General features: G+C 45.5%; 1 protein-coding gene across 1 annotated transcript; it reads left to right on the top strand.

The window, feature by feature from the left end:
- The first annotated feature begins 349 nt into the window (after positions 1-349).
- LOC137837350 (uncharacterized) lies at positions 350-4,120 on the top strand. Its single transcript, XM_068646330.1, has 2 exons — positions 350-907; positions 3,640-4,120. The coding sequence occupies exons 1-2, from the start codon at positions 539-541 to the stop codon at positions 3,850-3,852; spliced, it is 582 nt and encodes a 193-aa protein (XP_068502431.1). The 5' UTR covers positions 350-538; the 3' UTR covers positions 3,853-4,120.
- Positions 4,121-11,563: the final 7,443 nt, after the last annotated feature.

Here is an 11,563-nt window from a genome sequence, read left to right as displayed (position 1 = left end):
TTATGTTGTTGTGGAGTTTAATTTTTTATTTTCTTTATTCTTAAAAAAAATTAAAACTAATTATTTTTAATTTATTACTTTTTTTTTATTTTGTAAAAACTCATTTCTTTATTTATTAATTATATTTCTATCTATTTTAAACATTAAAAATATTTATTTTTTAATATATTTAAAATTATAATTATCATAAAAATAATAATTTATTATTTATTTATTTATTTTTGAAATGGTGCTAGATAAGAAATAAAAAATAAAATGATACTAGATAGAGAAATAAAAATAAAAAATGTTAAATAAAAAAATAAAAGTGTAAATAATTTAGGGTGTGTTTGATTTAGGGTTTAGGGACGAGGTAATTGAACAGAGAGATAAGTAACACTTTTTTTCCGAACTTTTTTTTTCCCTCATCCCAAACAAAACTTCAACCCTCCGCAACGAACAAAACAATTATAATTCCACCTAATATCAACATCAATCCTATCTTCTTCCTCCAGATCCACGCCCCGCCTGCTCGCCTCAGCCGGCAACCGCACCGATCATGGACGACGACCTCAAGACGCCCCTGGTGGTGGGAGAAATCGAGGAGGTGGACGCAGCTCCAGAGAACGTGACTCCCCGCACGAGCGAGCAGGCCAAGCACGTGCGGACGAAGGTCCCGGAGGTGGAGATCCACCTCTACCGGCAGGGCAAGGGCCCCGTCACGGTTTTCAAGTCGCCACTGGGCGGGTGGGAGCAGGACCAGATCGAGGTCCGGGACATTCTCGAGAAGCACGGACTCAAGTCGGTCTTCGCATTCAATCCCCGAGCCGGGGGACGCGGCGTTCCGGTCCGGTTCAACCCCAGAAATGGGAGGTCCATGTTGACTTATAGGGATGGGGCTGTTGTACACCTTGATGGAGACCCTACGGTATGTTTTTTTTCTTTCTCTTAAAGGTTTTAGTATGCTTTTAGAAACTTTGATTTTAGGTGGTGTGTGTTTGGTAGTTCAGATTTAAAATACTGTAGTCTTTGTAATTTAAAAAAAGAGTGTTTGTTTTAGTTATTATGTTCATTTGTCTTGTGGTTAGATCCCTTATACCTAAACAATGTTTAATGGATGCTTGAAGGGAAAACTAACTTGTGGTCGAATATTTGCACAATCGGAGTAAGTTGTACTGTAAATTGTTTATAATTGTTAGTCATGTAAGCGAAATATTTAATTGTCCAAACGTAATACTTTGAAATGAAAATTAACCGAACACGCTGTTGGTATGGATACTTTTGAAAGGAAAACTAACATGTGGTTAAATCTTTGACGAAAAGGTAAATCGAATTAGGTTGCCATGCAAATAGTTTGTAATTGTTAGTCATGTAAGCTAGATTTTTAACGGTATTTGGGAAAGGAAGACTGGCATTGAGGAGAAATTTCAATGATGTTGAGTTAAATTGCAGGAATATGAAACATTGTTGTCTAATGATATGATGTAGAGTATGAACATCCTGGAAGAAGTTGGAATTTATATGAATTCTGAAATAAAATTAAGTTTTTTCTTTGTGAGAACTTCTAAATTTCTGAGCTATAAGAATCCAAATTTGATTTTATCAAGATAACCTATGGCAATCAATCCCATGACTTATGACCCACCTTCTGATCTTTCTTTCTTTAGTGTAACGTCAATATTCTTCTCCAAACTAAATATCAGAATGATTCCCCGTTCAGCCTTCTTCTCATCTAACAACAGTCTAAAGTGTTTTTTGTGTATATGTGAGTGTCACGGATAAGAGTATCCAGTTAGTTTGGTTCTTGAATCTTGATCGATATAGTGCTTGATGTTATGTATTGGAGTATAGATAAGTATGTTGAAGCATAGCAATGATTGATGTATTTCACAGACCGTGTTAGCAGAGGCCCAAGGAGCAATAATGCATATGTGCTAGCCATGAATGCTAACTGTATTAATCTAGGGTTGAAAGTTATATCTTTTGCGAGGTCTAGTTACAAGAGGTTTCTTGTATACTCTGCTTGTTTGCTGCTGATTAAAGATTCATTTATATTTGCTTCATATAATCTGGTTGTCTAGAGGATTTGATGGGGCAAGTGGAACTAAATGCTAGTGTTAAAAAAAATCTTAACTGGAGAAAATGAACAAACAAGTGTCGTGTAAAATATCTTTAAATAGAAAATAGAAAGGGAAAGTTTTTGGCTTTTCCCAGATCCTTTTGTTTTTCAGATTTGGAGGGGATCAAGAATGCAAGGCTGTTTAGAGGTGCGCATTGTACTAGGATGTTGTGAGTGTCTTGAATTCATTTGAAGTTTTCATAAGCAGCTCTTATCCTAACACCTGCTATGGGATACTTATGTTCTCTATTTGGGAGAGTGGTTTACCACCAGCTCTATGATGCTGGAGTATCCAATGGTTGACAATCCATGATGGGCAATCTGGATACAAGACACTCCAACACATGTTAGTGGCAATCCAAGAATAATGAATTTTAGAGAGCTGAAATCGTGCAAACTCTGAAGTTTATTTGGTATTTGTAGGAGATGTTTGATTCCTGGATTGTGCAACATACCCTACCCAACTCATGACTGGCACAGATTGAGGATCTTGTACTATAACTATTTTGCAATTATGGCCGGCCAATACGTATCTAAGTTTGCAGTTATATGTTCAATCTGCTTGGCTGTGTTGGTCGCTCAGGTTAGCAAACATGATGCAAACTGGTTCAGGGGGAAGAAAATAAACTTCTGTTGAAAGAAATTAAAGAATCCTCCAGGTAATTCAAGGAACCTGGACCTTCCCAATACAAACTGACCAATCCAATGGCCCTCCCTCCAACTACCATGCCTATTTATATTCTGTTCTCCTAACAAAACCTCCATTATTTGTTCTGTTATTCACAGGATTTTAAGTCCCTGCTGTACCCCGTTTCCTTCTAACATAAAGCTCCTCAGTAATAGGAGGTTTCTTATTTATTCTCCTATCAAAGGACTAGGCAGCAATTTATGCGATTAGGAGTGTGAGCATAGAGTGTTACCTTAGTTGTAGGTGGACTTGGCAGGGGAGGAGTTGGATTGGGTGAATGGAGATTATGCTGTATGATTCAGGGATTGAATTGAATCACTCCTTTGCTTAAGTTTTAGCCTATTGTACCCTCTTTTAGAGCCCTTTTTCATTTAATAAGCTAAAATACTTGGTGTTACAAAAAGTTTATTGTAAATTGAATCTTTTTTGAGGTTCATGATGCTTTACACTAAGAATTTTATGAATGTTGTGATAAAAATAGGTTTGTTTATTCTCTCTAAATTTATTTGTGATTGTGAAAGCTTTTTCTTTCAGTGCAACAAGGTTTGTGGGTTACAGGACCGGACCTCAAGTATCATTTAATTCCTAGAAATCAAATTATAAAATCATGAAGGACCTATTACTGATCAATGATTTTAAATTTTATATATATATATATATGTGTGTGTGTATGTATTTTCTTTTACGACTGATGTAGATACTCTACAGTTTTCTTTATTTTTTTAAAATTGAAATGCTGCAAACCACCATTATCAATATCTGTCTATGATTGATATGAAGTTCATGTGATCCTAATAAAAACATACATGTAATTCATGTAATATTTTCGTTGGCTGAAAGTTCCCTTTTGCAGGACTCACTAATTAAACCAGTGACAAGGATCTTGGTTGGGGTTGCTTTAATAGTCTTTATGATAACCCTAGTTTCGAGGGATCCTCCGGATTGGTTAAAGAAATTGAATTTCTCTGGTGTGAACTTCCCTCCATGGATCTTGGCTTGTGTAGTTATTGTCTTCACCCGCATGAGGAAGAGAACTAAAGATTTTCTGAAGAAGCGTGGTTGGTGAATAGACTTGAATTGATGCTTCTGTGATAGGGTTTTATACATCTCTTTATACTTTCAAGATTTTTTCAAACTGACTTAAGTTTTGTTGATTAATTATATGATCATAAATGTAATAGGTTATTAATAAGTGATGTCTCGTTTTATGATACCTAGATGTTGTTCAGTGAGTATAGGTCATCTTTCTATTTAGATGATATATTTATCTTTTTCCTTTGTTACCCAAATTATGTGATTACTGATTGGAGTGGTAAGAAAATAGTTTTATATCATCCACTGGGAATCTTCTAAGCAAACTAGTTTTAATAATGAAGTAATGATGTTTATATAGTTTATACTTACCAAATGAAATTTTTCCCTTACTCTCTTCCCAAGTTCGTGGCATTTATTAATGTAATCTAACCACTGTACAAAGAAGGTTTATGCAAATCATTTTTCTATTTTATTCTTACTTTTACTATTATGATATTTTATTTATTTTTTACGTCATTAATTAACATTAAATAAAGATATTTCATTATATATAAAAATTAAAATAATAGAGCAAATGAATTGTTTACATTATATATAATTATTGATACCTATATACTTGTGAGTTCAGGATCTCGGATACTCGAAGTACATTGGTCCTCATACTCGATTGAAGAAGACAAGTCTTTGAAAGAAAAATCCATATTTTTGCAATCCTGACATGTAATTGGTCGACTTCTTTCGACTTCATGACCTTGAGGTCGATTGCTAGTCTTCTTTCTTCTTTAACCTCCTTTTTTTTTTGTTACCGATTTTGTGTGCAAACTGACAATTTGTGGAATATCATTCTGGGTATATTCCCGGTGTGTTGATAGTCGTCCACGTGAAAACTTGTTTCGAGAATTTCACATCACATTTTTGTTAGGCTTGCCTCTAGGCTTGTGCTTTGGTCCTTGGTCCCTATCTGAAAGGGGGTGGTCTCCTCCCTTAACTCCATTCTTGCCCCACTATTGACGTGAGGATCGAGGTCGATCATGGTGACCACTCGACTTGTTTCGTATGTTCTTCGATCTGGACTTGGGGTTCTTCTAGGGTCACCCTCAAATTAGCTACAACATTCTCGTGCAACTTTTTTGTCAACATGAATTGTCATAATGTTCCTATGCTTAGAAGCAAGTTTCATGGCTAGGCGTGCGGTGGACACAATTGCTCCCAACGTGTTAAGTTTACAGGCGACCTAAGAGAACATTGTAGGAAGTAATAGTGTCCAAGATGATGTACTTGAACTTGATAGTTTTGTACCGTATGTTCCATTCACCAAATTTAGTGTATAGATCTAATCCGATCGGTCATCGGTAGTCGATGACGTCAGCAGCAGAGAACCACGTGGACCACTCGCAGGGTGACACGTGGACCAGGTGGCAGAGAGGTCAGGGAGACGATCGCCAAGAGCGGTGATCGGTGGTCAGTAACTAAGTGACCATCGACAGATCAGGCGGCAGAGAGGTCGGGGGACAGATCATCCAGAATGGTGATCGGTGGTCAGTAGCCAAGTGGCCACCAACCGACCAGTTCTCAGACTAACGCCTGAAGGCAGAACGCGAGAAACAAATAAACACTGATCAGTCATCGGGGTCTCGTGTTACACGCAGTTAAACTGGGACCTAGGTTCCCAGCGAGAGCGTTACGCATGGATCTCGCATGAGCACACCTCAGGGAATCATGCACGAGAGTGGCCTGAGGGAACTAGTAAACCAGTCAGTGATTGGTGATTCCCTCAAACCATCACGTGCGTGGCCTCGTGAAGGGTGAGCTGTATACGCAGAGAGCAACGTTTGGTGAGTGTGCCTAGACCAGCCACACCTGACGTTCTCCTAAGAGTATGCGACTTACCCAAATGAGAGAAATATCCTAAGTTATTCTGCAAGGGCGTAACTTAGGCACACGAAGAGAAGCGCTAGAGCCCTTCCAGTAAGTGACACGTGTGTGGTTAGATGTGAGTTGCAGGCCTCCACGTGTCACCATCTGAGAGGGGTGCGGTCCAGACAAAGTGCACTCCGTACCATTAAGGGTACAGACAGGCGCAGCCAAGCGCAGAGACGCGCAGACATGCACAGACTCTCACGCTCCCACTACTGATTCTGCAGGTACATTGTCTCTGAAAAGCGTAACAGGGTTCTGATACATGCCAGAAAAGCATAACAGAATTCTGTTATGCCCAGAAGCAGAGAGAGAGACATAAAGGGGAATTAGGGAGAGATTGAGGGGGAGACGAAAAACAGAGAGCAAGAGTTTTTCACACACACTACTAGTTTTCTCATTTGGTGGTTCTGTGGACTAACTTGATCGTCGGAGTGCAAACGACCGCCAGAGGCGCCGTCTGTGTGTTTTGCAGGTCACATTTGGAGATCCAAGAGAAGGTTCTGAGGGTGATTCTGCAGAAGACGCAGTCGCGTGGACAGGGCAGAGAGTGCTACGAAGCGATTCCTCCACGTTCGAGTTGCCGGCAGGATCATTTGGCGCCCACCGTGGGGCGCGAGTGAATCGTTGTCCCATATATACCACAGTTTTAAAGCTTACCAGAGTTTTATCAGTTTCTTTGATAGAGAAAGATGCCTAGAAACAGACAACCATCACCTGCGCCATCTGCTGACGAAGGAGCTGTGACAATGGCGCAGGTCCTGGAAATGGTGCGCACGCTGCAGGATAACGCCGCAGCGTCGAAAGTTGAACAAGAGAGGATGCAGGCGGCATTGGCCGCGTCGCAGAGCAGGAACGACGAGCTGAATCGCGTCAACGAAGAGTTGAGAAGGACGTTGCATGCGCAGAGGGAACACGTGGTTGACGAAAGAATGTCTAGGCAGCCCTCACCTCCAAGAGCATTCCCCATGCCATTCTCCCCTGAGATCATGGGAACCATGGTGCCTCCCAACCTGGTGGGGGTGAAGGCATCGTTCAAAGGGGTAGAAGACCCGGAGGCGCATCTGACGGCGTTCCACACCCAGATGATGCTGTCTGGGGGCTCAGACGCTGTGTACTGCAAAATGTTCATGAGCACATTGAGCGGAATCGCCATGGAGTGGTTCGTGAGTTTACCAGAAGGGCATATCACGTCTTTCTCTCAGTTTTCAAAGCTTTTCACCGAGCAATACATCGTCAACAAGGCACCTGCAGTGGTGTCATACGACTTGTTCGACGCACGCCAGTACCAAGGTGAGTCGCTGAAAGACTACCTCAACCGCTTTGGAGCACAAGTGGTTAGACTGCCCAGCAAAGATGAAGATATGCTGGTGCACGCGTTTAAGAAGGGAGTGCTTCCTGGCCCCTTCAGCGAGTCTCTCATCAGGAGCCATCCCAGCACCTTTGCAGAGATCCGACGACGTGCGGTGGTGCACATAGTGGCAGAAACAGAGGTTTCTGAGAAGAGGGGAAGTGCTGCACCACCAAGACCGCGTGGAGGGCAAGGAAAGCCACAACAAGCAAGGGTGCATGAGGCCAAGGAGGGGAAGAAGGTGCGGGAAAAACCTCGTCCCTATGCACCAGGCAAAGACCAGAGCAGGGGGCGTGCAAGGGAGAATAGCGCACCCCCGAGATACAACTTCATGGTGGGATTGGCGGATCTCATCGCCCTTCCTGCTGTAGCAGCAAGACTACGAGTAGCAGAGAAGACAGATAAGGTACTTGGAAGGAAGAAGAATGAATGGTGCGAGTTTCACCAGGCCTTTGGCCATACACTTCACTCCTGTTTGGCGCTGGGACACCAACTGGCAGAGTTGGTGAAGTCTGGTTTTCTAGCAGATTACCTGCGTGAGCCGCAGGGTGATCGCGCGTCAGGATCCCAGACTGGAGAACAGCAGCATGAAGTCCCTGTGCATGGGGAAGTGCAGACGATCGCAGGAGGCTTCTCTGGTGGGGGATGCACAGCTTCACAGAGAAGGAGATACGCTCGATCGGTGATGGCGGTAGATGCGGTAAATGAGAGTCATTACCCTGAAGTGGACATTATCTTCAGGAAAGCTGATCTACGGGACGTTGTCCCGCACGACAACGACCCTGTGGTCATTTCTCTCATCACAGCGGGAAGACGAGTGCATAGAGTACTCGTAGATCAAGGAAGCTCGGCAAACGTCATGTTCTGGCCAACATTCAACAAGTTACAGTTGTCCCCTGATCAGCTAAGACCGTATACCGGGTGTCTCTACGGTTTTGCAGGAGATCAGGTAGAGGTGCGGGGATACATCGAGCTGAGGACAACGTTCACTGACGGAACGACAGCCCGCACTGAAAAGATAAAGTACCTGGTGGTGAACGCCCCTTCTGCGTACAACGTCTTGTTGGGGAGGCCAACACTCAATAGATTGGGTGCAATACCATCGACGAGGCACATGAAGTTGAAGCTGCCGTCGATGGAGGGGACCGTGATAACCATCAAGTCGGATCAGGCTGAGGCAAGACGCTGTTATGAGAACAGCTTGAAGCAAAAAAGAAGTGTGTGCCACGTCACCACGAAACCACCACCAGGCGTGCGCGAAGAGCGATCGGTGGTCAGGGAGATACATGGCGCTCAGAGGATGGAGGATGCTGCGGTGGGGGCTCCCAGGTAGCCCAAGTTGAAGAAGAAGAGGGAGGCGCGATCGCTCCTCGCGAGTCAGGGATCGCGAGGGCGGTCATCGCCAATGAGAAAAGGCCCCACCCAGCTGAAGGATGGGTTGAAGTGGACATCGGGGGAAGAAAGTTCAAGTTAGGGGGATCCCTCGTTGAAGAAGAGCGAAGGCTGATCATGGGTGTGATTAAGAAGCACATGAATGCCTTTGCATGGTCAGCATCCGACATGCCAGGGATCGACCCCGATTTCCTCTGCCATCGTCTGTCGATGGACCCTATGGTTCGACCTGTGCGACAGAGGCGAAGGAAATTCAACGAGGAGAAGAGGAAGGTGATCCACGACGAAGCACAGAAGCTCCTTGCCGCAGGGCACATCAGAGAAATCCAGTACCCCGAGTGGCTAGCGAATGTGGTACTGGTTCAGAAGGCAAGCGAAGTGGAGAATGTGCGTAGACTTCATTGACCTCAACAAGGCGTGCCCCAAGGATTCTTACCACTTACCCAGTATAGATGCTCTAGTTGATAGCGCATCGGGGGGAAAGCTACTCAGCTTCTTGGACGCTTTCTCGGGGTACAACCAGATCAGGATGCACCCCATGGATGAGTGCAAGACTGCGTTTATGACGGAACGGTCTTGCTATTGCTACAAGGTCATGCCATTCGGGTTAAAGAATGCGGGGGCTACCTACCAGCGGCTCATGGATAGGGTGCTCTCGCCCATGCTGGGAAGGAACGTACACGCCTATGTAGATGACATGGTGGTTACGTCCCAAGAGAAGAAGCATCATGCAGCTGATCTGGAAGAGCTATTCACCACCATTGCCAAGTACAGGCTGAAGCTCAACCCTGAGAAATGCATTTTTGGTGTGGAGGCTGGGAAGTTCTTGGGCTTCCTCTTAACAGAGCGGGGAATCGAAGCTAACCCAGAGAAGTGTGCGGCGATCGTGGCAATGAGGAGCCCAACGACGGTGAAGGAAGTGCAGCAGCTCACCGGTCGCTTGGCGGCTTTGTCCCGGTTTATGTCCGCTGGAGGGGAGAAAGGTCACCCATATTTCCAGTGTCTCAAACGCAACAGCAGATTTCTCTGGACACAGGAGTGCGAGGAGGCCTTCATCAAGTTAAAGGGGTATCTGGCGAGCCCACCAGTCTTGCGAAAACCTCGGGTAGGCATCCCTCTTCGTCTATACTTTGTTGTGACGGAGAGAGCAGTCAGCTCAGTCCTGGTGCAAGAACAAGACCAGACCCAGAGGCCTGTTTACTTCGTGAGTAAGGTGCTGCAAGGCCCTGAAACAAGGTACCAGGCCCTCGAGAAGGCTGCTCTGGCGGTGGTGTTTTCAGCCAGAAGACTCAGGCATTACTTCCACAGCTTCACAGTGGTGGTGATGACTGATCTGCCTATCCAGAACGTATTGAAGAAATCTGATGTAGCAGGAAGGATGGTCAAATGGGCGGTGGAATTGTCAGAATTTGACATCCAGTACAAGCCCCGAGGACCGATCAAGGGGCAGGTGTTCGCGGACTTTGTCGTCGAGTTGTCGTCGATCGCGACACCTGCGGAAGGATTAGACTTCCGATGGGTATTATCGGTGGATGGCTCCTCTAATCAGCAGGGGAGCGGCGCGGGAGTCATCCTGGAGGGACCAAACGGGGTACTGATCGAGCAGTCCCTCCGCTTTGCCTTCAAGGCTAGCAACAATCAGGCGGAGTATGAAGCCCTGATCGCAAGAATGTTGCTAGCAAGAGAAATGGGAGCAAGAAATTTGCTGGCCAAAAGCGACTCTTTGCTGGTCACTGGGCAGGTTACAGGGGAGTTCCAAGCAAAAGATCCCCAGATGGCAGCCTACCTGGAGTATGTGCGGCTCCTGAAGACATCCTTCGCCGAGTTTGAATTAGTGCACGTGCCAAGAGAGCAAAATGCCAGAGCAGACCTGCTTGCCAAGCTGGCCAGCTCAGGCAAAGGGGGAAAGCAGAGGACCGTCATTCAGGAGACCCTGAAGGTGCCGCGCGCGTTCGTGTCAGACAACCAGGTACTTCATGTATACAAGTCGATGGAGCGTCTAACGATCAGTCATCGGTCGTTGACCCAAGAAACGCTGAGAGCACCAAGGGTGAGATCGGGACCGTCAAAGACCGATGAGTCGATGGAGGTCCATGCCAGGAAGGAACCCGACACCTGGATAACGCCATACCAGCTATACTTAGAAGATGGTGTACTCCCGCTCGATGCGGCAGAGGCCAAAAGGATAAAGAGGAGTTCAAGTAAGTTCACTCTTATAGATGAAAACCTCTTTAGATTTGGATTTTCTCACCTTGTGCAGATCTGTGTGCACGGCGAGCAATGCACCAGACTCATGACTGAGCTGCACGAGGGGGTGTGCGGAAGCCACGTAGGTGGTCGCGCTTTGGCAAGTAAAGTACTCCGCGCGGGGTACTACTGGCCAAAGCTGAAGGAAGACTGCATAAGGTTTGCTCAGCGTTGCAAACAGTGTCAACTGCATGCAGACTGGCACAAGGCACCCCCTGAGGAGTTGAGGTCCATCCATAGCCCGTGGCCATTCCATACATGGGGGATTGACATCCTAGGACCCTTTCCCCTGGCGGTGAGGCAGATGAAGTTCCTCATCGTGGCCATCGAGTATTTCACCAAGTGGGTGGAGGCAGAGCCAGTCGCACACATCACCGCACAGAAAGTCGAGCACTTCGTCTGGAAGAACATTGTCTGCCGCTTCGGAATACCCAAGAGGCTGGTTTCCGACAATGGCACCCAGTTCACAAGTCATCAGCTGAGGAAGATGTGTGAAGAGTTAAAGATACAACAAGTTTTCGCTTCAGTGGAACACCCACAAACCAATGGGCAGGTGGAGTCAGCAAATCAGGTACTGCTCAGGGGGCTGAAGCGAAGACTAGACAAGGCCAAAGGAGGCTGGGCAGAGGAGGTCCCCATAATTGTATGGTCTTATCACACCACCCCACAGTCCAGCACCCATGAGACACCCTTCAGCCTTGTCTATGGGACAGACGCCATGATTCCTGTGGAGATACAGGAGAGCTCCCCCAGATTCTTGAACTTCGTTGCTGAAGAGTCCAATGAAGAGCGTAAGGTGAATCTGGACCTGCTAGACGAAGTGCGAGAAGAGGCC

Source organism: Phaseolus vulgaris, chromosome 4 (assembly GCF_000499845.2).
Source record: "Phaseolus vulgaris cultivar G19833 chromosome 4, P. vulgaris v2.0, whole genome shotgun sequence".
NCBI classification, from domain to species: domain Eukaryota; kingdom Viridiplantae; phylum Streptophyta; class Magnoliopsida; order Fabales; family Fabaceae; genus Phaseolus; species Phaseolus vulgaris.
This window is presented reverse-complemented; position numbering and strand designations above follow the sequence as displayed.